At 35.3% G+C, this 27844-nt stretch overlaps 1 protein-coding gene across 2 annotated transcripts; it reads right to left on the minus strand.

Annotated features, from left to right (window-relative positions):
- Positions 1 to 709: 709 nt before the first annotated feature.
- On the minus strand, positions 710 to 27475 carry scn1laa (sodium channel, voltage-gated, type I-like, alpha). Of its 2 annotated transcripts, XM_055031693.1 has the most exons (27): positions 27270 to 27475; positions 22886 to 23196; positions 21815 to 21935; positions 20728 to 20815; positions 20504 to 20632; positions 20069 to 20160; positions 19687 to 19881; positions 19416 to 19479; positions 19126 to 19267; positions 17897 to 18103; positions 16987 to 17250; positions 15667 to 16041; positions 14735 to 14858; positions 13731 to 13969; positions 13457 to 13630; positions 12614 to 12970; positions 11984 to 12436; positions 9791 to 9932; positions 9552 to 9706; positions 9261 to 9434; positions 8940 to 9062; positions 6864 to 7139; positions 6722 to 6778; positions 4517 to 4654; positions 4336 to 4440; positions 3374 to 3644; positions 710 to 3271 (listed from the first exon to the last, which is right to left on the minus strand). In XM_055031693.1, exons 2-27 carry the CDS (start codon positions 23144 to 23146, stop codon positions 2088 to 2090), a joined length of 5910 nt encoding a protein of 1969 aa, XP_054887668.1. In that variant the 5' UTR covers positions 23147 to 23196; positions 27270 to 27475; the 3' UTR covers positions 710 to 2087. The 2 variants fall into 2 exon arrangements, with proteins under 2 accessions (XP_054887668.1, XP_054887667.1); XM_055031692.1 differs by lacking the exons at positions 15667 to 16041; positions 21815 to 21935; positions 22886 to 23196; positions 27270 to 27475 and having other exon boundaries at positions 20728 to 20811.
- Positions 27476 to 27844: the final 369 nt, after the last annotated feature.

Consider the following 27844-nt stretch of genomic DNA (forward strand, 5'->3'; position numbering starts at 1 on the left):
TTAACAATTTGTATTAAGTGGAAATATTTGTAAACTCTTCAGTTGAAATTTATACAACTTGATATAAACGAGAAATATATATCAATATATGCTGCACACCATATAATTAGAGAAACTATGCCAGGAAAACTTGGTAACCCATTGACAGCAGTTGAAATAATTACGATACTAAACAGCCCACTAATATAATAATACCAGTGAGGGATTTTTAAGAAATAAAGTCATTTATTCATAAGCTTAATAGATTCACTAATATGAGCAGCTAAATAAAACAACAAATCTTTATATGGCTTTGAACACCTAACATATTTTCTAGAATATTTTAATATCTTTATTCCATGACACAATTAGTATTTTTTGCGGAATGATGGCAACACATAATCTAGAGTTACTGATCTCTTTAGTGGTATTATATTGCAAATTCTATCAATGAGTTCAGTAAATACCATGGGTGCTTTTTGTGATCTGTGGCCTTAATTCTTTGTTTGTTGGACTAGAACCAATGATTTGTCCCAGAACAAAATGAAAAACAGAAGAGCGAACTTCCTCTTCCCCCAAGAAAGAATTTCGCAGTTTTATACTAAAAGCTAAGGAGTGACTGTCTTTAAAAAGTCTTTTCTTTAAAAAAAAAAAAAAAAAAACAGGTACTCCCACTATCTAAAACAACACACACCAGGACCAAATAATGTTAAATTATTGGCAAGCAGACTTGACATACTTATAATCTTTATTTAAACCTTTACCCTTTTAAATAAAATGTGCTACATCAGTGTCTTGCATGCAGGTATCTTGATGCATTTCAAATAGGATGGATTTATACAATCAGCAGAAGTTTATATAACAAAAACACTCTTTCATTGAGTATAACGTGTAAAACACCATGCAAAAAGCAATTACATCAATGGAACCTTAATGTCTTCCCCACCAGATCAGGTAACAACTTAACAACAATATAAAATGTAAACAGAGGCAGGAAATGGCATTGATCACATGACGTGTGTGATACAATTTCCTTGAGATTCTTCATAACAACCTGAGCCATCAAAGCCATCTTTGATATTTTCTATGATAAAAATTGAAAGGTATACTGGAAAACAGTGTATTCCCAATTCTACCAGAAGTCTTTCACAGAGCTTTATTCTCATTAGTTCATATCCAAATATCTTATTACATACCATACAACATACACAGTATATTTAGTTCCTTATTTAAAATGGAATTTTATAATATCAAACAATGTTATGATTATTTAAATTAGAATATTAATTTACATCACCAAGAGACAGAGAATGAAGAAGCCATTATTTTAGGGTCAGTGAAACTTTTCAAAACAATTAGCTTCCCTGCAACAGTCAAGAAATCTGTCTTTAGGTAAATACTAAGGCAAACAAGATTATAATTTTTGTTTTTATTTAAAAATTAATTAAATGCTTTACTTGTAGAACAAGTTTGCTTACACGGATGTGCATGATTAATTTATTTTTTGTTATATATGTGTGTAACCCAGAATACATAATCGTCTTCAATGATTAGAAAAAGTGCAGTTTTTTTAAGGGTTACTGTCCTGATACTGATCAACACAAAAAATCAGCAGTCTTGATGTTTTTCAGCCATAGTTTTGTAGCATACAGCCTGGAATTAAACTCATGGTGAAACTGCACTCTTTGGCATGCATAGCCATGAAGAGAAACATTCATGCAGAATTAGAAGTGGCTTTAGCAGACATTCTTAGCACAGTAATTAAGGCTGGTCTGAAATCAGAATACCCTTTCTAAATGAAACTTTAAAGAACCACCCTAAAAGTAAAATGGGTTTTATAAAAAGGCAACTGACTGACAAATTAAATGCATATAGCATGAAACCATTCTCTGTTTGAAAATAAATAAGTCACTTAATAAAAACTGGTACTGCATAATCACCGGAGTAGCTGCAATAGTCATCAAAGCGATAATTAATTTGTATTTAAAAATACTTTAAATAATTATACCAATTTCTGCAAAATAGTCCAAAGGGAAGAATTTTATTTCAAACGCTGTAAACATTTTTTTTTTCAATTTCTAAAGTTTGTTTTGCTCTTCCATTTTTTTTTATTTGTCTTGTTCCGTGATGTCTTTGCTCTCAACTTCCTTTTCACTTCTGTCCTTTTCATGTTTGCTGTTCACATTTGGTGTTACACTTGTACTTGAAGGCTCTGAGTCCTTCAACCCTGAGACTTCAGCTTTATGGGTGGTAGAGAGTTTCTTAGGTTTTTTTGTAAAACAATCTTCTTTGTCAGTCAGCTGTTTGTCCTTTTCAACATCAACACGGACTGCATCAAAAATCTTGGTCCTACTATAAAGTCTGAAAGCTCTCTGAATAACAGCAGCTGACACGTCTTCCTGTTTTTGGCGGAAGGTGGTTGTGATGGGTTCATACGACACCTTCGATGGATTTGCAGCCATGAAACGCTCCTCCATCTGGGCCCTAAGTATGTCCATCTCCCCACTCTCACCCAAAACACGTTTTGTAAAGGCAAACAGGATATCCAGGCAGTGAATCCGGTCACCACTCACAACTGGTAGATCCATAGAGATGAGCTCCAATTTGTTGGGCTTAGGAATACGTAATGGTGCAGCTAAAGAATCTGCAAAGTCTGAAAGCATGCTGCACTTCACAAACTGTGTTGCAAGAGGGTCAAACTTTTCCCAGACCTCATAAAATATTTCAAAGTCATCCTCGCTTAATGGCTCAGTGCTTTCCTCTGTAGCCACGCCAAAATTCTCCAGGATGACTGCAATGTACATGTTCACAACAATAAGGAAACAAATAATGATATAACTCACAAAGAAGGTGATTCCCACTGCTGGATTTCCACAATTTCCTTTAGCATTATTACTACCAGGATGCTCCATTGTAGAATCACAATCGTCCGGGTTCTTGTTCAGGATGGGAGCTAGAAGGAGATCCCAGCCTCCCGATGTGGTAATTTGAAACAAACAGATTATGCTGTTGCCAAAGGTCTCAAAATTAAAAAGGTCATCGATGCCTTTTTCTTTCTTGACATAGGCAAAGTTTGACATGCCAAAGATGGCATAGATAAACATCACCAAGAATAGCAAGAGGCCAATGTTGAACAAGGCAGGAAGTGACATCATCAAGGCAAACAAGAGGGTGCGGATCCCTTTGGCACTTTTAATAAGGCGAAGGATGCGACCAATCCTAGCCAGTCGAATCACTCTGAACAGGGTTGGTGAGACAAAATACTTCTCTATCACATTTGCAAGAAAAATGCCTGTGGAAATAAAGAATAATTCATTAAAGTTAACAAATAAGCAAACATATACAAAAGTTTAAGTATTTTTTCCACAAAACAGTAGCCAAAGAAAAGTCTTACCAACAATTGAGAGGATCACCACAATGAAATCAAAAATATTCCAGCCATTGATGAAAAAATAATGGCGAAGTGCAATCATCTTTAGCAAACATTCTCCAGAGAAGATAACAATAAACACTATGTTAATGATCCTGAGGTTTCGCTCCCATTCATCACTTTGTCCTTCGGTTTCCACCATCATAGTTACCATATTTAACCATATCAGAACCATTATTAAAATATCAAATGCTTGTTGAGTGACAAAATCAAAAACATATCCTTGAAGCTTGTTCTGAAACAAAAAAGACACATACAAAAAAATAAACAATAGGAAAATGTGTATTAATGACCAAAACACATTAGATGCAAGTGAGTGGATAAATGATGAGAGAAAATGGTCCAAACTTCAGTGGCTGGACATCCCTCATATTAGAACAGTTTTGTTCATGGTAAGATCATTAGCTCTCAATGTGATATGTCTCTCTAAATAAGACAAACATTTCCGTGGCGAGTTGTAAATAATTTTATTGGCCTAATTGTAAATATTTTAAAAAGTTATAATGATTGCCTGCTTTCTACGGGTGACATGCCTGCTGGTGCAACATGAGATTGACTGATAATCCCTTTAAAGACCTTGACACAACTATCCCAAGTTTGATTCCCGTTGCTTCCGGGTTCTTTTGCCGCCTGTCTTTCCCCTCTTCTCTCTTGCCCTTTCCTGTCAGATTACGATCAGCTTTTTTTGATCTTGAGCTTCCTGTTGTTTGACTATTAATGTCAAACAAAGTGCCAAAATAATTCTTAAAAACGAAGGTGATAAAATTTTCAAACAAGCAGAACCTACTTTAATACATCTCCCTCTGTGCATCCCAATGCACATGAATGTTTTACACATCCTCAAAACTGACTGCAATAATTTAAAATGGCTGATTAACTAGCCAAACTGATAAAAGTCATTCTCTAGCTAAGTTTGATTTACTTACTTCTGGCCTTGGGATTGGTTTCTGTGGCTTCTTTGATCCCAGCTTTTTCATAGCATTATAGTATTTCTTTTGCTCATCAGTCATGAAGATGTCTTGACCTCCTAAGTAAAAAGACACAACAAACAATGTTAAACTACAGCAAAACATAAGTAGTTGTTTAAAGAGAAAATGTGACACTTATCTTTCTCTTTTGTTGATTGAAATTGTCTATAATGACACCAATGAAGAGATTTAGGGTAAAAAATGCCCCAAAGATGATGAAAACAACAAAATATAGGTACATCTTCAAGTTGATTTCATATTCTGGCTGTTCTCCTACCTGTAATAGACACAACAAAACACACAAATTAAAATGTAAATGTAGAACTAAGAGGGCTGCAAAGTGGTGCAGTAGATAGCACTGTTGCCTTGCAGCAAGAAAGTAGAGTCCAGGCCGGGGGTCTTTCTGCATAGAGTTTGCATGTTCTCCCTGTGCATGCATGGGTTCTCCCTGGGTACTCTGGCTTCCTCCCACAGTCCAAAATCTGCCAAGTTTATTGGGTTCTCTAAATTCTCCTTAGTGCGTGTACATGGTTGTACGTCCTGTCTGTCTCTGTGTTGCCCTGTGACAGATTGGCAACCTGTCCAGGGTGTACCCCACCTCTCGCATGTCCTGACCCCACTAAGGACAAGAGTGTGCAGAAAATGGATGGATGTAGAACTCAGAGCTCCTTCAGGGTTCCCCCAGTGTATTATAAGCCTGACAGTCTGGCAAGACTTTACTTACCCCTTCCCACCCTCCACAAGGTTAAGCATTTAAGTTTATGTATATATAAATTCCCTTCTCACCCAAAGCAAGTGGTTCTTATCCTCTGAGCTCGGGTCCTCTACCAGAGGCCTGGGAGCTTGAGGGTCCTGCGCAGTATCTAGGCTGTGCCAAGGACTGCACATATAAATATGTATATTTATATATAAAATAAGCCGGTCTACAATCTGTTGCGTTGAGCATTTCACTAACGAAACAGAATTATTTCTTATAGTTGGAATTATAGTAGTTGATGGAGTATGCTACACTATGGATATATTGCCTGTCTATCCCAAAGCAATATCTGGGTTTCAAATCCTGCAATAGTGTTAACTTTTAATTGGACTTAAATGCCATCTTTTTCTGACAATGCACAGAAAAAAAATTATGTAGACGTTCTCTATGACTGTCATTTTTAAAATTAGAACTCAACAGACATATTTTCTAAAAGTAAGGAGAAACCGATTAAATAATGCAGAAAATAAAACTCCACCCCAAACACTCCTGAGGTTTAAAATACACAAAAACTCAAACTCATATATGCTGTATATCAGGGGTGCTCAAGTCTAGTCCTCAAGAGCTACAGTCCTGCAACTTTAAATGCATCCTTACTCCTACAGACTGGGATCAAATGGCTGAATTCCCTCACCAGCAGTCATTCAGCTCAGAACGGGCCTGGTAATTTGATTCGGGCATGTTAGAGTAGGGATGCATCCGAAAGTTGCACGATGGTAGCTCTCGAGGACTGGACTTGAACAACCCTGTATATACTACCTAACACTACTATGCTACATGACACAGTTAATGCCATCTTGTAACTGGTGGAGGTTGCTGCTGAGATGAATATTGAATAGATAATAGGTTTTGGTGGTGACAGTGTGATGGTGTGGGGACATGGCCACCCACTCGTAAAATTTGCCTTGTTAATATAGGGGCCAATCTCAAACCAGTCAATATTTGAGATCGGATTATGAAACTTGTGGGAATCAGATAAACCCTGCACCAAACCACAATCTTGTTTGGGGGAGCAAAATAATGTATCATCCAGAACTGAGAGAGAGGAGACAAACTGTACATGCCAGAGTGATTACCACACCCACATAGACCTACTGAAAAGTACTGTGTGCATAATCCTACAGCTGTGCATGACCGAACTGGTGATCAGTATCAGGAGAAGGTTCCAGGTTGTAGTTGATGTGCAGGGTTCTTCCATGAACTACTGAAGCCCCTGTTTCTGAAATGAATAATTTGTTAAACTGGCACCATCTCTTGTTTAATTTTGTTTGGGAGGGAACAAATATGTTGCCATGAAGTTCATTTGCAATTATTCAATCAAACACAAGTTTTCTTACTCTTCTGTTAATTTTATATCCCTCTCCACAGGACCAAATGCATCCTTTGTATTGAACTACATAATGCACTCTAGTATTTTATCCTCAAACTGAGTATTTTTAAGAATTTTTTTAAATTATTTTGTTACTTTTACATTTAACTTATGTTAAAAGTTTAAATGTGAAATATTACATGGTATGTGTCATATCTGGTAATTAATATTACATTTTTAAAAAGTTAGGAATGCTGAGATAAAAGATAATATATTACTTTGCTCTGAGAATCCACAGCAGCATACATGATATCCATCCATCCTTTGAATGTAGCCTGTCAAGAAAGATGCTTCAAATAAGATATTCACATGTTTGGAAATATAAAAAAGTTATAAGCAGAAACATATTCTGTTACTCACAACTTCCAGAAGAGCAAGGTAGCCCATTGCAACATTGTCAAAGTTGACTTTGAGATTCTTCCATATGGCAGTCTGATTCCCTAAAGCTTTACAGTCTGTTTCGTTTTTCACCTCTTTCGGGAGGAAAGCCTTTTCTGAAGTTTTATTTTCACAGGTATAGAACTTCCCTGCAAATAGGTTTACTCCCATGATGCTGAAGATGAGCCAGAAAATGAGGCATACCAGCAGAACATTAAAGATGGAAGGAATGGCTCCCATCAGGGCATTGACTACCACCTACAAAAAAACAACAAAACAAAAAAACACCACAAAAGTAACATATATCTACCACCTGTAGCCAGAACATCTTTTAAAAATAATGCAAAAAATTTCCATGAAATGGTATGAAAAGGAACACACAAGAGTGATGAGACCTGATGTGTAAACAAACAGCAGGACATAACATGGCAATATATTGGAAGTGGATGGAAAACAGGGAAAAATAGGAAAAGAAGGCAGGAAAAATATTAAAGTGTAAAAAAAACAAACAAAAAAAAAACAGTCAGTGGTTACTTAGTTTTAAATAAGCATTGATAGAGAACTTCTTGAAGAGGACCAAGGATGCCAAAAGTTTCATTACTGTAAACAGAAACATAAAATAACACATAAATAAATCATGTTAGATAACACTGCAAGCAATATTAAAAGCAGAAAGATGCATGTGAGAAGATAAGCATGCAAATAAAGGATTTCACAGGCAACTGTGGGAGGAAAGAGACTATAAATACAATACCACAACAGCATGAAAAGAAGTACACGTACATGCTTCATTGATTTTCTGTGTGCAGTGAGTATGTGAAACCAAAGTAAAATTCCTTGTTTAATGACCTTCTTTGGTCATTAAAGCTGATTCTGATAAGTTACCAGTCTCAGTTTGGACTGTCAGTAAATAAAAAAATGACTTAAATAATTGCAATGTTGAGTGAGAGGTCCAAAACTCATTCTGTGAACTGATTCTTCTGCTTGAGTTTCTTCAGAGTAAGCAAGTTATGGATGCAGTGAGACACTATCCTTTGGTAGCCTGGCCATTTCCTTCCTGTGCAATTCCACTCAAAAATAATTCTCACTTCAACCACAATCTTAGATTTCTCCCATTGACTTGGATTGTTTCTGGTCAATTTTTGACCAGGCTAATCAGCGAAGGAGAAGTTGTAAACAATGATGCAAATTTTCTGTGCCTTTTTAGAATTGTATTCTACCTGTAGTTTTAGCAATGGCAATGGAGGAAGTGAACAAAGTCATACAGTCAATCTTGGCCACGCTTCCAAATATTGAAATAACATTAATAGTTGCCTGGTTTGGATTGGCACATCTCTCTTCGCAGTGGAGGATGGTTGCTTACAGCGCAGGCAAGTTCCAGTAAGATTCTTAGCTTTGAACATACGTCATGGGCAAACATTAGTAATTGGGCAAAACCTCAACAGAGTCCACACCTCCTTCTCAACAGCGAGGGCCCAGACCTTCTGAACTACACTAAGGAAGTGCAGAAGGTCCAAAGTGTAGTCCAAAGGCTATTTTTTTAACAATGGTAGTCCTTCAATAACAAACTGAAAATATAAACCAGTTGCAGTGGGAGAAAATGGCTGGAAAGAAAGAGGTAAAAATAGGAATACGTTGACTGCATGCCACAACTGAGAAGATTTTAAATAAAGTGTGCGCATGTGTTTGGAGAGCATGCGGGTGGGCTGTTAAGCAGAGCAACACAAGTTTTGTTTTGGCTAGCCAATTCTGTAAGTAAACAAAGGCTATAAATGTGAACCCAATTATCTGTTCTCTTATATAAGACTAATTTTCCATCATAGATTACAAAAGCCTGGTAAACTTCAAAAGTGTTTTTTTTTATGGTTCTGGATCAGAAATGTAATTAGTACCTCACATAGGTAGCCAAAAACAACAACAAAAAATTACCAGTAGCAATATGCTAAAGGTTAGGTTTTTAGAAGAACTGTACTTTAAGCTTAAATGAAAATCTTGAGCTCATTGTCAGCATTATAGTTTTGCTTACAGTTTTGCAAAAGAGTTTGTGACTGCACTTACCCTCATGCCCTCAAACCGTGACAGAGCTCTTAGGGGCCGCAGAGCTCTCAGCGTTCTCAGAGATTTGATTGGCCCAAGCTCTGAGTATTCTAAAGCATTAGCCACTAGACTGACCAGAGAGACCTGGAAAAAACACACACAGACACTGTAAACAAAGACTGAGAATGTATAGTAAAACACACGATTATCAAAATATAGAAATTCATTGTTTAAATGTTTTTCAATGTAATTGCTTCTACATCAATTAGAGTTACCTCATTGTAACTGACGACTGAACAAATATTTTTCTTTGTTTCTGCATAAGATAATGTTTCAACTCACGTCAACAATGAGGAAGTCCAACCAGCACCATGCATTTGTGAAATACTTGGCAAATCCATATGCCATCCATTTCAGAAGCATCTCCAGTATGAAGATAAAGGTAAAAATTTTGTCTGCAAATTCCAAGATCACTTTAATTCTCTTCCTCTGCTCAGAGTATATATCTTCAAAAGCCTAATGAGAAAGCATAGTGGGTCATCACACTACTGGTGATTATATATTGTAGTCAAATGTCAAGAAAGCATTGAAATAAGCTTTACTTTACATAGAAAGAAAATCTCTGAGACTTACAAGTGCGCCACTGCTGAGCAAAATCATAAATATGATGAAGCTCTCAAACCAGTTGTGCTCCACTATCCGATAACAGGTTTTTCTTAGAGTCCACCACACTTTCCACCAACCCACATTCACATTTACTTGGCAACATTTAAATTTCTGGGTGCATTCTGAAAAGAAAAACGTGTATTATTTGCCTACTGTGTGATTAGAAGCATAAGATGACTGTTATATGAAGAAGTTGGAAAATTTACCAGCAGTAAAGCAATCATGCGGATCCTTAAATACTTTTACATCAAGTACAAGCTCAGCAGGCTCTCCATTTGACAAACCATCATCCACTGTACTTCCCTCAGAGGCACTGCTTTGTCCATCATTGTCATCACCATTGTCATCCTGTGGATGCAATCAAGATTGTGTCTTAAATAGAAAAAAAAGGTTTTGGGCCAGATTTATAATGCAAATTTTTGATCCACGTTGAGTATGATTAATCCATTTTCCTCACTCGTATTATTCTTTTATTTTTAAATCAAGATAGTTCTACCACTTTTCATAAGATTCAATAAATCTGTATTGGTTTTGAATTCAGAGCAGAGCGAGTCCATCTACTGGCCAAATGTCTTACTTACAAGCAGAATCTGAATATGATGCACTTTTACCAACTATTGCACTGAAACTGTTCTTTGCAATGGAAATATTGAACATGCTGATATTAGTGTTATTGGGATGAGAACTGGAATTCCATATATTGTGCACCTCGAGCAGTAACAAGTGAGTTACATGAGCTCCGGTCTTCAGCAAGTCCTCTTCACCATGTACAGATCCCTAAATGTAGTGAGTTGCTGCAATGTCACTGTCTAATTAGCTATTTGAGCTAGTCAGCAACTGGACAGGTGTACCAAATAAAGCAGACTGGGTGTACATGCAGATAATTTGCATGGTTTCTATTTATTTAAAAAACTCAAAAAAGCATAAACATCTTCCTTAGAATTTTAGAGGTATTTGTCGCTATTTTTTTGCTGTTTTTGGTGAAGCATTTTGGTTTGTTATTTAGTTTATTGTTGTAAGGGCTTCTGCAGGGTGTGTCTTCTAAAAGCATGAGCTAGAATGTCTTCCTGCAGAGTGCAGACTACCATGGGACCAGCTAGTGAAGTGCTGGCAGTGATGTAAGTATGTTATTGCAATATTGTGGATATACTAATGTTAATGTAATAATGGTTCATTTCTCTGTCCTTTCATTCTGTTTATGTGAGAGAAACCTGATACTATGCTGGAGCAAAATCAATTGTCATAGTCAAATGATTTGTTTTTGCAGTATTTGGAGTTTCTAAGTTAGCTCATCTTTCATTTTTTAGTACTGAAATCTGCATGGAAGTTTTAGCTTAAATTTGAAAGTGTATTTCTATTCTGTTGTTTTAAGAATATTAGCATTACTACATTAGAGTGACTGTAGGTTTTGTTTTAAATTATTATCTGGTAGTTTGTAGCTAACATCAGCAAATATAAGTTTAAGGAGTGATTTGTAAAATCCCATTAAACCAGATTTAATAATCAGTTTGGGTAATGTGCCAGACACATGAAAAAATGGCGACTCATGTATGAATTAAGGCACTTTTTTTATCAGTAATTTAAGAATTAATTTTACAAATAATTTTTTTTTTTTTTAGAGAAGTAAAGCTAAAGTTTTGGAGTGACATGAGCCAGACACTTAACTTGAATGTAGTTAAGTGTTTGAGTGATCTGTTATTGAGGTCTTTCTATTGATTACTTAGAAAAGTATGATCGGAAGAAAAAAAAAGTTATTAAGATCAATCCTCTTTAAACATTGTTTTAATAGCATTGGAAGATGTTATTGCAGATCAGAAATAAGTTTCTCAGTTTGAGAAATTTTGAGAAAGAAATTTTTCAAAATTAGGTGTGAATTAGCAAATTCACACCTAAATTTGCTAAGGGTGTGAAAAATCCGAATCCTAATCCTGTCAACAAGGATCTTTCTCAGAGCAGGGTCTATCATAGACTAATAAATCTAGTGAGTAAATGAATTTCTTTAAAATCCCAATGAGATGTTACAATTATTACAGCAATTGCTGTTTCTGTCTCTTTTCATCCCGTAATCCCTATTACTGATCAGCAATCAGATTTTTAGAGGAAAATTCAGCTCCACAGCACTAGCAAATAAATGAAGCTGAGCACTAAGATTTTCTTGTCTTGACCAATATTGGTGGTCTTATTCCTAGGGGAAACATTATGACACTAGCATGACTTTTTGACTGTAGAAGGCAAATATTTTACATGGCATTACCTGGGAGCAGATTTCCCCAGTATAAAGGAATTCTAAGTAATACATCTTTCAAAAATACTAAGTCAGTGGATCACACTATTTTTTAAAGCAGGAACCCATTTTTATTAAAGATAATTTTAAGAATAAGGCAAAACATAATTCCTACCATTTCACGTTCCTGTATGTTGGATGAAAAACTGCTGAAGTCCTCAGTGTTAAGCATTTCAAAGTCTGACTCTTCCGCAGCAATGGGAACAGTCACAGTCAGACTTGGGTTATTTATGAAAGACATGATGGAATCGTCACTCTTGCTGTTGACTATGTACTTGTTTCCACTTTTGTCCACTCCGGTCACTTCACCATTGCTGTTCTTAGTTAAGTCTTTAATGGTATGATTGGGGACACCATTATGTCCAAATGTTTTGTCCTCACTTGTTTTTTTATCTTTGATGCAGAAACTGTTGGAACAACTTCGAAACTTCATTTTAATGAAGGCAATGGCCCTGTGTATGCGATCAAATGCAATCTGCAAGTTGTTGAGCTCATTGTCATCCTCTCCTGACATCAGATTGTCTGCACTGAATGAACTCAGCAGCAGGGCCAGGAACAAGTTCAGCACCTGGAAGAGAATAACATTGCTTTAACCAGGATTGATCTTGAGTATGTTGCTCTCAGATAATGAAGGAAAAAAAACAAACATTTAATGCTGTGAAACTGCATTCAGTTAAATTATTCATTAGAGATTGAAAACATTTGAATGATGTGGAATGAAATGAACATAAAAGATGCAATGTACCACAAGATTTCCAATGACCATGACCGTCATGTAGAGAATGAGACATGGGGTTTTTCCAGCCACCTCCATACAGTCCCACATGGTCTCTATCCATTCTCCACAAAGCACTCGGAATACAATGAGGAATGAATGGAAGAAGTCATTCATGTGCCACCGAGGAAGAGTGCAGTCTTCAGAGATTTTACACACACAATCCTTATAGTATTTTCCAAACAGCTGCATGCCGACAACAGCAAAGATAAAAACAATGATGGCTAGCACCAGGGTCAGGTTGCCCAAGGCTCCCACTGAATTACCAATTATTTTGATGAGCTTATTAAGAGTGGGCCAGGACTTGGCCAACTTGAACACTCTCAGCTGTTAGAAGAGAAGAAAAAAAAGAAGAAAAAAACTTTAGAAACACACTTTTGTGCAAACCTATTTGAATGACAAACATTTGGTTAGAACCAATACACCTCAAATTACAAGGTCATCTCAGATGTATTCATTCCTCGTGTAAGTTTAAAATAATTTTCATCCCACCAAAAGATTCTCATCAAGGAAACAACCAACAAGAAAATCCCACAGGCATTTCTCAAACAAAAATTAAACATTGCGAAATGAGAATCAAATTAAAAACAAAATATAGCCTCTTCCTCTTTGTATTTACATTTTAAAGAACATGTCATGCTGAAAACTGTTGAGCTCTTTTTCAATTGTCAATGGGTCACGCTTCTTTGACATCACAGCAAACAAACTCTACGAGTAGCTTTTGAAGGTTTGTATGTGGTGAGAAGAGTCAAGTCTTATGATTTCAGCATTAACCAAAACAATTCCATAAAGGAGCAACTAACAGATACTTACCAATCTAAATGACCTCAGAATGGACATGCCTTTTACATCAGCCAGAGAGAGCTCTATCAAGCTTAAGCAAACTATGACTCCATCAAAAATGTTCCATCCCACTTGAAAGTAGTGGTAGGGGTCCAGTGCAATGACCTTGAGGACCATTTCTGCTGTAAAGATGGCCGTGAACACCTTCCAAAGAGCGATTACAAGGAAGAAGAATAAAACAGGATTTTCAAAGCACAGAAAATATGTGAAAGATTTATCTTCAGAAGTCTCAAAGCTGACTTACCAGGTTTCCTACATACAGCATATCAGTGAACCACTTATCCATTGGATAAAACTCCATGGCCATGAAAATTGTGTTGAGTACAATGCACATGGTAATGGCTAGGTCTGTGAATGGGTCCATCACAATTATTTTGACTATTTCTTTGATTTTCATCCATACTGGACAACACTCCCAGATGAGGAATTTGTCGGCAAATTTGTACCAGTAAGGAGGACACTTCTGTCTTGATTCTTCAAGTTCTATTGTCAAAACATCACAAAATATTTTAGTTGAATTGATAATTTATTTCTTTTAACCCAAAATAAACAATAATGTTTTAATATGGTCTTTAAAGCTGCAGTAGATAACTTAAAAAAATAAATAAATGCTTTTCTTCTTACATATTTGTTAAAACTCATTATGTATTGATAGTATGAGACAAATATTCTCAAAAAGGAATAAAGTTCATCTGCCTCCTCTCTTTGGTTTTGCTGTCATCTGTATAAACATCCAATCAGAGCCAAGCAGATGGTCAAAGTGCTGTCAATCATGTATGTGCTTCTTGCACCCTCCCTTGCACGGCATGTACAAGCTTAATTTAGTCGATTTCTGCATCTGTGGCAGATTATCAAATTACCATTACAGGAAAACTGTTTATCAGCCATTATCTGTAGCCATGCTTACTACCCTGTGTGTTCACAGTTAGAGCCACTGTAGGGATGGAGCTTATTGATTATTTCTGACTGGGACCAGTGTGCGACCAGTAGAACCACAGGGCAGAAGCAGAGAAGCTTGATTTTTCACAGGTTATCTGTCTCATATTAAACTGTGAGGACATAATGACAGTTTTAACAAATATCTAAAATAGCTTGTTGGTCCATGAAGTACACAACCTTAAAACACAAACATATTATAACTCCATTATAATAAGTTTGTGGCTATTATATCATAAAATGTCAAAGGTTCAAGGGACAGAATATATTTAAAACATTGTATATACATTACATTAGGGTTACATTACATACCTTCCATGGTGGTTGTGATGACACTAGCTATACTTAATGCTCTCTGTCTCATCTCAGGTAACTCCAAACTGTTGCGGTAGTTTTCCCCACTGGCCGGTTTGCCTTCAGTGTCTGTGGTGTCAGCCTTCACATAGAAACGATTATTAATGCCACAGTGATGAAGATAGTAGGTAGTGAGAATAAAAAATAGAGTTAGCTTGAGCATCTTATTTATCTGTATAGCTCATTTAATACTAAAGCTTTTAGTGAGGATTTTCCAGTTTTTGTCTTACCAGTTTTCTGGTAAGACGAAATGAATAGTTCAGTTTTAGAATCATACTTAAAAATGATAAGGTTTGATAAATAGGCAAAATTTGATTTGTCATGAAGCTGACTATTTAGCAACTAATTAACCTGCAATGAACCTGTGCAAAAGACGTTAATGTGAAACTGCTAATAAATTGAGAATGTATTCTAACATGCAATGGTGTTTTTTTTATATATATATATACATCTTTGCACTAAAAAAACACTCAAGTAGCATTGTTAGGACATCAGTTATCAATATCTAACATTATTTCAGCAGCAGTTAGTATAATCATTGTATATTTTTCACCTTTCAAATAGAAATCCCAAATGATTTACAGACAGTAATAAGAGTCAAAATTATTTACGGCAGAGCAAAAGTAATTTGGTGAGCCTGCTATATCTGCTGCAAGTGTTAACATTTATCTATGTAAACTATAGAAGCTGGTAATCTGCATACAAATTTGTCCATGGAACATGGCAATAATGTAAAAAAAAAAAAAAAAAGAACCTGATTTGAGAGATGGTCAATAGTAAAGCATTGCAGGCGCAGGCAAGACAATGAAATGTAAAAAAAAAAAAAACATAACAGGTGATGTCGTAAGCAAATCAAATGAGGTAATCTAGGCTATCAAGATATTTCTTACATTGTTTCCGGAGGAGGCCGAATCTATTCTCGGATTAGAAAGAAGAAGCCCTGTAGGTAGTGATGTTGGAAATGAATTCCCGTCCAACAGGGAAACAGCCCCATTGCAGTCTATGGAGCTGTGCCTGATCCCAAAGGGTTGAAACTGGAGATGTGGTAAGAAGCTGCACTGGCTCACACTGCTGTTGTGTCTATCGCATCTTGAGGCATTCAATGGGGATGCCCTCCAACTCAGTTTGCCTTCAAAAATGCTGTTCTCGTCATCTGCAAACTCATTTTCTGAAGAGACATCTTGTGTTTGGCTTTGGAGACTGAAAAGGCTGATTTTGCTGTTTCTTCTGGATGAGATCAGTGGTCCACGAAAACTTAGAAAGGACTAGGAGAAAAAGATATTCTCCAATGGATCGATAATAAATGTTGATGTGTAGAAGAAAAACTTCCAAGACAGTAAAGTTTAGCGCTACACAATACCATATTTCTTGATGGACAATGGAATGGACAATGGACAAAAAAAACAACAACAAACAAACAAAAAAAAAAAAAACATAAAATCTATATAATGGTAATTGGTAACAATGTGAGTTGTGCTGATGATGAAGAGATCAATGATCAGAGTAATAAGAAGTTTAAGATGAAAATCTCAAGTCATGTGAAATATGATGGATAATGACAAGAAAATGAGATGAGGAAGAAGAACAAAATGAAGGTGATAAGAATGACAATGAAGATGATGACGACAGTAAGAACATCGATGATGATGGTGATGTTGATGATGATGATGATGATGATTATCAAGATATCCAAGAAATTCCAAAATCTGTTTTGATTTTAGTGAGAAAAAGAAAATTCTGATGTCTAACAGTTGAAAAAAATGTTGCCATTTAAAGATTTTAATGTAAATGGTTAACTGACCTATCTTCTTTCTTTTACTGTAGTGATTTTATTGACAGATTTTTTAAAATAAATACATTTATATTTCTATTAAAAATTATTCCAAACAGATGTTTTGATTTATTATTTATATTTCATATTTTAGATGTAAATTTGACAGCTGGTGTTTGATAAATTATATTATTTGCAAAACAGGCATAAATGGCAACACTATTTATTATACCATAAAAAACACCGGCATAAAGCTTTAAAAAATATATACCCCTACAAAAGTTTCACCTCGCCTGAATAGTTGACAAATACTTCTGGTGATTTAAAAACAGTGACAAATCCAGTGATTCAAAGACAAAAGGCTGAAAAGCATAAAATGCTGACTTTAAAATGTAAGACATTAGCTGAACTCTTCAACTAATGATGCATGGTACTGCACCTGGTGTGTAGATGAACATTTCATGTCATAGTTGAGCGGATATTCATCCACAGATAAGCGGAAACGGTTTGCTGGTAAGCTGTCCAGTGAATCTGAATGAGATATCTTCCTGGCTCCTTTTTCCTCCTCTTTTCTCTTTTTTTTCCTGTTGCGACGCTCTTTGGCACTTTTTGAGCTCAGCTTAGATACTTCTGAGGAACTCTCTGTTCCACCACCTTTCTCCAAAGCATCTCCATTCCTTGCTGTAGCTGCTTTTACCATTGCCTTGATGAGAATAGGCAGCATGGTGAAATAAACAGATGATAAAAATTGCATTAGTTGTGTCAACATGGCTGGTTTACATTGAAAGATGTGATTCAAGTTGAACAATGATTAAAGTGCGCAATGAAAATGTACTATAAGGATAATATCTTCAACAAGGAAAATGAAATGCACTAATACATCTAATACCAAACCAAGAGACATTGATATTGTAAAGATCACAAAAAGATTAGAAAGCAAGGAGTGCATTGACAAATGCAATCTTAGATAGCAAATTACATAAACTCATCACTTGCATGAATGTTGTTTTATTTTCCAATTTTCTGATGTATTTTAAAACCTGTTTACAATTTAGAATGAATATATAACAAACAACTTCAACCACTGTTAAAGACTACTATTATTTTTCTGTCTAGATGTTGTTTAAGGTGAAGTTGAACTATTGGAAAACAGTTCTTTTATTACATTAATGTAATGAATCCACCTCTGGCACCACTTGGATCACTAAAACCCATTGAATAGACAACAAGAAGAACCTCTAATGTGATTGCACTCATGTCAATAACAACATGTCAACTTCAGAATGAACAATTTAAAAAAAAAAAATTTTAAACAATTTTATAAGAGAAGGAACATCCATTTAGTGTACCTGAACATCCTCTTGTTGACGTTTTAGCTGCTCAATGGCAATATTATATTCATACTCCTTCTCCTGAGCTTTCTTTAGGTTGACCTGGCACTGCTCCTCATAGGCCATAGCAACTACAGCCAAAATTAAGTTGATCAAGTAGAAGGAACCAAGGAATATAACCAGAACGAAAAAGATCATGTAGGGTTTCCCAGCTGCTCGCAATGTCTGTAAATATGAAAGAAAAGTTTATTTACCTTTGATACAAATACCTCAAAGCAAATACATTAAGAATTTTGCAAATAATCTATTTATTATTTCACATTTTCCATTTAATTTAGGTACATTTTTCAATTAGTACTGAAAAGACAATTCTAAACTCAGAAACAGAAAACAAATACATAAGTCATAAGAGGCTCTGTCAATGACATTTAGTAAAACAGAATTTTACAATTTGCCAGAGTAGTTCCAGTAAGTTGAAATGATCAAATTTAATTGACCTTCTTTAAGCAGAGTCATACACCAGTCTCAAATCAGAATATTACCCCCTTGACTCTGAAAATGGAGATAACATAACCATTTGAGAAGATTAACAATGATACCAGTTTTTTTTTTATAGAACATTGTATTTTTTTGTTGTTGTTGTTTTCCTTCAATTTCACATTAAAAGCTGATATTTTGGATGGCAACATTTTTAAACAATTTGATTGATGTAAATAAAAACCCCACTGGAAATTGTTGCCACAGGTAATGTTACTACCTCCATTCAAAATGCCTTTAACATATGAGATATTTGCTTTCCCCGTTGTTAATATGAAGCTCATCAATTTGGTCTCCAGTTATTGTTCTCAAAAACCTTTCAAGGTCTGTTTGCCTGAACAACTCCCGTTTATCACAATCTAAGGTGCATCTGTGCTACCTTTAAAGTTTGAGTTGACATAATACTATTTTAAATCTTGGTTAATCCTAAAAAGGAAAAACAAAGCAAGCAAAAAATCTAATAAAAAACCACAGAAAACTTGGCAAAAGAAAAAAGAAAAACATAATACATATTATGTTGACAAATTTACAATAAAAAAAATTAAATCTGAAAAGAATGAAAACTGCACAAGACAATCATAAATAATTTTTTAATTATATTTTTTAAAAACCCTCAAATAACTACGTTCTGTGAAGACTCTTCACCATAAGGCCAGCATAGAGAAAAACTGAGTTGGATTTTATGTTCTTTTAGTTTTTGCATAAGTTACCTGCTGATAAAGATATTCCCAGTAATCCTGTGTCATCAGTCTGAACAGAGAAAGGAAGGCCCAACCAAAGTTATCAAAACTTGTGTAACCATAGTCTGGGTTTCCTCCAGCTTTCAAACACATATACCCCTCTGGACACTGCCTGTAATAAAGAAGGAGTGTGTGAAACACAAAAAAAGATTCACCAACTAATAATTTTCCATTGTATCATCACAGTCATAGTAATAATACACCAGGGTAGCATTTTTTTATAAAAAAGTCAGTATTCTGTTCGTTGGAGTCTGACTTACCCAGCAGAGCTGCTGTTTCCACACAGCAATGCATCTCGTTTCCCTGGAAGGAAATAATGATTTTCTGAAATGAAAAGTAGTGACAGGTTAAAGGTTAGGGATGGTTGACAATATGAAATGAAATAATATCATACTTTAATTGTGCTCTATCAGAACTTTCCAAAACGCTTTACATAAAGTATTTGTCCTCTATTCAAGTGCTTTTCACAAGGTCTTTGTGAAAATGGTTTTGTTTTTAAAGAACAACAGAAATAGAAAATAGAAAACTCACTTGGGTCATTTAAGTAGCTCTCATTGGTTGTTAAAGTTTTATCTTCTGGTATTATTATGCACTTGTTCCTCAGATTTCCCATAAACAGCTGTAATCCTACAAGTGCAAAGACACTTAAGCAGAAAACGGTCAGGATCATAACATCAGCAAGCTTCTTCACTGACTGGAATAATGCACCAACAATTGTCTTTAGACCTGCAAAACAAAACAGAAAAATAATATTGGAATTCTCAATATAATCTATAGTGTATTATCTGTATATTGTGTCTACTTACACAATCTGATATTGTCTGCTTTCAGTTTATTTTAACATTATTGCAAATTTATTTGCATTAAAAGGGATTGGCAGAATGGCTGCCAATCACTTTTTCCTGCTGCTTACCTGGTATTACTGAAATCGCTTTTAATGTTCTGAGCACCCTGAATGTACGAAGAACTGAAAGATTTCCGATGTCGGCAAACTCAGTTACATACCTGAAAAAGAGTATTTTTTATTTGAAGTTAGTAATTGTTTTTCTACTTGATCAAAAAACCACATTAGCATTAAGGGAAGCAAACATTGACAAGGTGAGAAGCTAGTATACTGTAAAATCTTTCTGCAATATGTTACCTGTAAGACAATTGTAAGCACCATCTTATTAACTTCTACATAGATTCTAACTGAGTCAGAATGGATCAATCACAAAAAAATATTGATAGAAAAAATCTGAGTTTTATTGAAAATACAAAAATTCTCTTTTCAAACAAAGATCTTGGTAAAACAAATACAACAACTGTCCTTTTAGGTTACTTGAATTTCCTGAAATGTTTTACTTACGCCAGAACAATGACACAGAAGTCCAGCCAGTTCCAAGGGTCTCTTAAGAAGGTGAACTTCCCTATGCAGAACCCTCTTGCTAAAACCTTAACAATGAATTCAAAGGAGTAGATTGCAGTAAATGTGTACCTGTTGGAAAGAGGATGCGTTCATTGGTACATCATTTCAACTGGAAACATCCACAACCACATATGAATGATTTGATGAGTGAATCAAAAACTCACTCTACTGGCTTTGCCCAATCAGGTTGATTGTTGAGAGTCATGAATCCACAGTTGATGAGGATAGTACACATGATTAGCATGTTGAACATCTTACAGGCAGATGTTAAGAAAGCACGTAGCAGTTTTAGAAGTAGCATGTTTTCTTAATATTACATGTACTCCATTTCTCGACCAAAGATTTAACTTTGAATATTTTGCTTTGAAAGCTCAATAGATGCCCCAAAGAAGCATTATAGATACGCTGATATTTTATTCTTTTCATGCACTATAACACAATGTTTATGAATATGAAATAAATATTGAAAGTAGTATAGCTGATTAACTTTTATGAATGTGTTCTGTACTTTCTCTGAAGTTTTGAGAAGTCATTACAGAGACCAAATCAACCAATCAGATGTGGATTTTAGGCAACGTGTGCAAAGGTTGAGTTAGGCAGCCAATACAGTCTCTGAGTCAAGGGGTCGTCTGATATAACACTTTAGGATTTATCTTAAGATTCGCAATAGGTAAGAGTTTCATTTAGGATAGCTATTAACAGCCAATTTTAAAGAAACATACTTCAAATTGCAAATATTAAAAATTATCAAGTGAACTACCTAAACAGGTACCTATGTAAATGGTTATAATCATAGTACAAAGCATAAATAGTAATTTGACATTAAAAACAGTAACTCATGTGATACTTAAACTGTTACTTTTCTAAATTCCTGTTTCAACTCACTGTGCTGCAGTGCTAAGCAGTTTACACTCCAATAGAAGGACAGGTGGATAGTCAGCTTGTTGTGTTGTGAGTATATTTGTCCCTTCTGTTGTTGCTAGAAACATTATCTGATGAAAACAATATGCTTTTTGCTGCTGCTTGGTTATAGTTGGTGTTATGTGTTTGTGAAATGTGCTAGGGCTTCAGAAAAATCGTCCAAACAAAAATTAAGAAAATAAAACAAGATTTCTACATACAGCAAAACAGAAAAAATGCCTTTTGGCTCATTTTTATAACAAAGAAAACATATCTCTAATCTTACGCTCTTTGGAAATTAGGTTATGGGCTTTATTATTCACAGCATGTTTCATGCATTACTGAAAGGATATGAATGCACCAGGATTTTGAATGACAGCTTTCTAATGGGATTGAAGGGAGACAGGAGGTACAAGGCAGGAGCAGCGTTGAATCGGTAAATGAGCTTCTTGTTGTTTACTACTATAAAAGTCTGTAAAACACAAAAGAGACAAAAGAGAATTGTATGTCATGATATAACAGACTTGAAAACCCCTACTACCTTTTTGAAATTTAATTGAGTAATTATTTATGGGGAGAAAATACCTTTAGGAAGAGTTTTACAGGACTGCACTTTTAATTTTTTTCTTGAGCAATATCGTTGAGAATTATCATCACTAAAATTTCTGGATAATCTACTTCACTCAGTGGAATTACGCATAGTAATTACCCAAGCTTGAGTCAAGAACAAGCTTGTTTTAATAAAAATTGCATTAAACACAGATATACATGCAATTTATGTTAAAGTGAGACAGTTTTTCATTCTAATTTTATCTGCTTAGCCATTTGTGCCATTTGGAGGTCAAATAAAGAGTCAATAAATATATACTTTTTTTTTGCTGTCACTGCAAACACTTCATCACATTCTAACATATACACATTACATACTGTAAATATGGCTTTACTAAGTTTTATATTCAACGAGAAAATATTTTGTAAAGTGTTTATTTTTCCAGAATTGGCTACTTTAAAACCGTTACTTAAATTTGTGTCTCTAAAGTGTCAGAATTTGCACCGAACTTGATATTTTTGTGTGTATGAAGACATTGTTTTGATTAAATTCATCATGGCAATGTTTTACTCTTACTTAAAATATGTTAAAAATATGTCAAAATTGTGCTTTTACTTAACTGTCTACGCCCATCTAGGAACATCTTAACAATCTAAATGTGTATTTTTCTCCTGAAGCATATCACTTTCTTTGTTGCGTTTTACTGTTTTGCAGTAAAAAGCCACGACTAAATATATATTGTTCAAAGTCATTATCAAGAAAGACATTTATTCATTTAAAGATAAAATATAGTGCATTCTTTGAAAACAAAGCTTAAAGAAAAGTTTATATATTTTTTCTCTCGATCTTAAGTCAAAGTTAACCAAACCTACTTTTTGTTTTGAGTAGTAGGGATCCAGGTCTTCCAGCGCTTTTGACACCAGGCCTGCAGGAATGTCATACAAAAGTGGGAGAGGCTTGCCTGCCTCCAGATCACGGCTTGGTTTGAGCTCATCCTCATTCTTGTGTGTTTTCTCTTCATCGTTGGACTTCTTCGCTTTTTTCTCAGCGATTCGTTTCTTGATAACTTTGAGTGACTCGCGGGTGAAGGGGCGAAAGTTGTCAGGACCTGCTGGCACAAGGAGTTCTGCCATCTTTTCATCCTGCACCTTCAAGAACAGCTGGCCTCTGATATGGGAAAAGTCTGATGAGTAAAATACAGAATCGCAGATTTATTAGCTATGTCACCTTTTTATCTTTATTTTACACAAATACCTCACAAAAGCATTCACATGTTTTAAATTTTTCATGTTGCCATAATCACAAACATAAATTATTTATGTTCTAAAAATATATTGTTTAGGAGTTTTTTGTGACTGTCCTGCAGCACATGGTTTTGAAAGTAAAATTAAGTATTTTATTTATAAAATAATTTGAAAGGTGTGGCATGCATTTGCACTTTTTAATCCAACAACTCCATTGTACTTGTGGGAAAACGTTTAGGGTTCTCGTCTTTCAAGTGCAACATTTAAGAAGCTTTTTTCCACAGTTGGTGGTATTTAGCTTTGTTCATCTTTTCATCAACTTAAACTTGCAAATCTGAGAAAGATTCTCACAGCGTGAATTCAGATACATGGTCATCCTGCACCATGTATCTGAATTCAGATACATGTGTTGCATACTTGTTCAATTTTTAGATGATAGATCAATCAATACTCAATGCGATGCTCTATGATTTGAGCTGTCTGGTTTGGTCACTTTTATTCTCTAACAAATCTTTCAGGCCTTCACAGAACAACTGTATTTATCCACCCACCATGTCATAATTACTATTATGAGGCTGGAAATTACTGCAATGCACAGAAATTTCTTCCATCTGTGATAAAATTAGATCTAATTATCTTCTCATCTGGTAGTAAAATTAAAATTTGACATGACAATGATCAATTCCAGGTGAAACTCCTGTTCCCCACCACCATCACTCAAATTGGAATGAGACTTTTTTTTTTTTAGGCCTCTGTCTGACAAAGAGCAAAGAGGGGAAAAGATCCATCCTACAAATAGGCCTGACTGGTAGGATGTGTTAGGAAGAGTTATGCAGTATTAAATATGAATGCATCACATCTTTTACTGCAGATCCTCGACCCAAAGAGTTTTTGTCTGATCTGCAGCACCATCATCACGACCAAGCATCTGTTCCACATGTATAAATTAATCAACTATTATCAATTAGTACAGCACGTCTTCACAAACCAGTGTTTGAACATCAGCACATGTTCAATTAAAGTTTGAATGTGTAAACATGGTAGATAACTTCCTACTTCATTACAAAAGTACAGGAGGGGATAGTAACTATTAAGTATACATCAGTTTAAAACCTTGACCAATTGTGGAGCCGCTGAAATTAGTCAGATGTCACACACAAAACGTTTTGTATTTGTGGGATTCATGATATGTAAAGGGCTTATCAGTTTTCTAGCATTAACATTTCTAGCACTGAACAGTACAAAACCCACCATAGAGTAGTCGTTCACTCAATGCTTATACTCATATTTTTACGCTATATTATATACATATATTTTGCTATGTATGAGCAAGTTACCTACGCTTACATTAATATTTTTTTATATTTAGACATGATGATTTTAGAATGGATTCAAATTTGATTTTCAATAATTTTCATTTTAAAACATGTGCAGCATCATCTTCCTCACCAATATGAGATAATTTTATGTCACATATTAGACTTCTACAATTCTACATACCTTAGATTTGAGGTTATTTTACAACATGAATTGGGATGTACTTGTAAAGTAAAATCAAATCTTTGCAAGTGAAACATGATGAAAATCTGAACAAGTAATATTTTTGCTGAAAAGCAGAAAATAAAGAAAATGATCCACTTCCTATTTATCGCATTAGCAATTACTTTTTAGACTTCTACTCTTCCACACCAGAAAAGGAATTAGTTCAGAGGATATTTCCTTTGGTTTGCTATTTTGTTTGTTCTTCCTTTTAATTTCTGTAAAGCACTTTGTATTGCCTTGTTGCTGAAAATGTGCCACATAAATAAAATTACCTTTACCTTTTAAACAGCAACATGTTTACAGACTATGATAACAAAGGTGGCATCATTATTTGTAAACAACATTGCATGTCTTTTTTTGGGGGGGTGTGCTTCCTTAGGTGATTATGTGTGAAAAAAGTGTGTTTGAAAATTACTTGTCTGTTTCAGAACAATGGAAAGGCTGAATATGACTTGTTTCTGTTTCATACTTTTGAAGTGTTTTGTTTGTCAAGGCCTGAAATTATGCCCTTTAATCCACCCCTTCAGGAGGAATAATGTGCTAAGACACTATAACTATACATAAAAACATGAGAGATGAGACATTTGGGTTTATTTCTATATAATTACCAAGGAAAACAAATTAAAATGCAGAAGGAACAGCACACACGTTCCAAATTCAAACAGTCATTCCTATAAAGTTAATATACAGTATTCAAGATCAAAGAAGGCATGCATAATTCTGTCTGTCTGTTAACAACTCATTATCCACTGCTTGAGATATAAACTGGCACTTTGAAGCCTCAAATAGGTCCACTTCACTTTATCTCCAACCTGTCTGCATTATGACCTTGTGCCCACGAACCTGACAAAAACACATCTGTTCTCACCTACTCACCATTGGAACAGAACAGAGACTAAATCACTGCGATGTTTGTTATGCGTCATAAATTTAACAGCATCCTGATGTGCTTTAGTGATGATGGACCCTGACCTCAAGTCAGGAGGTTAAATGGAGGCAGAAAATTAGCTTAAATATTTAATGCAGATCAATCATTGTAAACTTAGGTTATTGTGTTTTGTTGGGGGGTTTTTTCACCTCAGGGTGCTTTATTGTGGTTTCAGTGCGGTAAAAGATAGTTTATAACTGGTTGTAGACAAATTAGATCTGTGCTTTTAAAAAAGTGTGAGACAGGAGCCAACATTAGAGTATACAGTACAGCATATTTTAGATCTGTGCACAGTGGAAAGGTATGTACTTGTAGGATAGACCCATAATGATGTGCAAACATTTTCTAGAGATTCACAATATATTCTTTGTTCCAGAGTTTAGGTGTACATTAAAATATTAGGCCAGATATTAGGCTCCTTTTGCCCAAGATATCCACAACAGATTAAGTTTTTACTGACTTAGATGCAAAAGCTGACATTATGATCAAGTGAATAGGGAACAGAGATGGACAGCTGGCTCAACACCTCAGATTTATCAAACAGTTATTTCTTAGAGCAAACTCTAAAGACTATAGGCTTGCATGAATGTTTTATTATAATTGCTTAATGTGACTTGTGGGAGATCAAAACCAGAATAACTAACTTGTAGAATAACTGTGACTCATTATAAAACAATAAGATGATTTCCACTTTAACATATTTGCATGTAAAGTGATAAACAGTCAATATTTGTGGAGTCTCAAGAGAGCAACAGACTCAAAGCCCTTAAGTAGTTCTGGCTTGCTGCTAGCCCAAGATGACTCCAGAAGCCATCTCTTTCAGTCAGGGCGTTGGCATAAGAGCTGCTGATGGGTGGTCAACCAAATACTTCTCCAAAATCATTTTATATTTTTATGAACAATCTGCTAAGATACACTGTTTGCCCATTCTGCGCAGTGTAGAAACAGGACAGTCTAATCTCTAATTGACAGCAATCTAATAATACTGTTGACAGTCAGGCAAGCAGGAAGTCATCTAAGATGGAGTGTGGGCTAGTAATTGCTGCCATGCCCCATTACATTCCATAATGTAGTGAGGGGAGAATTTAGCAGTTTGGGCTTAAACCTTTGTCAAAACATCACATCTTTTTTTTCAACACTCTCATACTATGGAGTAATATTATGTGCTATGGCAAACAGAGAACACATCGGGGCAATAATAATAACAGTAATAAAGAAGATTAAAAAGCTGCATACAAATGTACAAGCACCATAGATGAGATAGAAAAACATCTTAACAAATTACTATATATTAGAAGCATAGATAGATAGATAGATAGATAGATAGATAGATAGATAGATAGATAGATAGATAGATAGATAGATAGATAGATAGATAGATAGATAGATAGATAGATAGATAGATAGATAGATAGATAGATAGATAGATAGATAGGTAGAAACACTTATGTAAATTCACTTATATAAACAAGTTAAATAAATTATTACACAACTTTTGAATTGATTCCACAGCCAAAACTCAGCATACTGATTTCTACTCACCGTCACTTTTCCATCCTCCACAGGTGAACAGCTGACAGAATGTGTTATTTTGGGGGGAGGAAGGGAAATCAAAGTTTAAAATCCTTCAAAGTGTCTTAAACTTGTCCCGGTACAGACTTGCTCCTTTCAATGCCTTCATCAGCAAAAGCCAGTGAGTGAAGAATTGAGTCCACCACTCCCAGCGACTGGAGCGCTTCTGCAGCTGCGCTTCCTGTTCCAGGGACCAAGTGAGGGCAGTTTTCAGAACGACTCTTTAAACAGTGCTGCGCTGCAACCACCAGGCGTTACTGGCGGAAACACGATGCTTGTCACTGGCATCCAAAAACTGAGACCACTGCTGTACATTTTACTTTCCAAGTAATCTCCTGTTTGTTTGGGTTGAAAACGAGGATCTGGTGTCATTGGAGTTCGTATATCAAAGAATCTATATTCGCTTTCGTGAGATAAAGCAGCAAACCAAGCTGCAAAGCTAGTGTCATAGATTACCTTGTTCCTTTAGCAGAGTTTTGTTTCATACTCAGTAAGGAAGAACGAAATCTGTAGATTTTAAAGTTTGGCATTAGGACGACTTGATT

Source organism: Poeciliopsis prolifica, unplaced genomic scaffold (assembly GCF_027474105.1).
Source record: "Poeciliopsis prolifica strain line A6 unplaced genomic scaffold, Auburn_PproV2 SCAFFOLD007, whole genome shotgun sequence".
Classification (NCBI taxonomy): domain Eukaryota; kingdom Metazoa; phylum Chordata; class Actinopteri; order Cyprinodontiformes; family Poeciliidae; genus Poeciliopsis; species Poeciliopsis prolifica.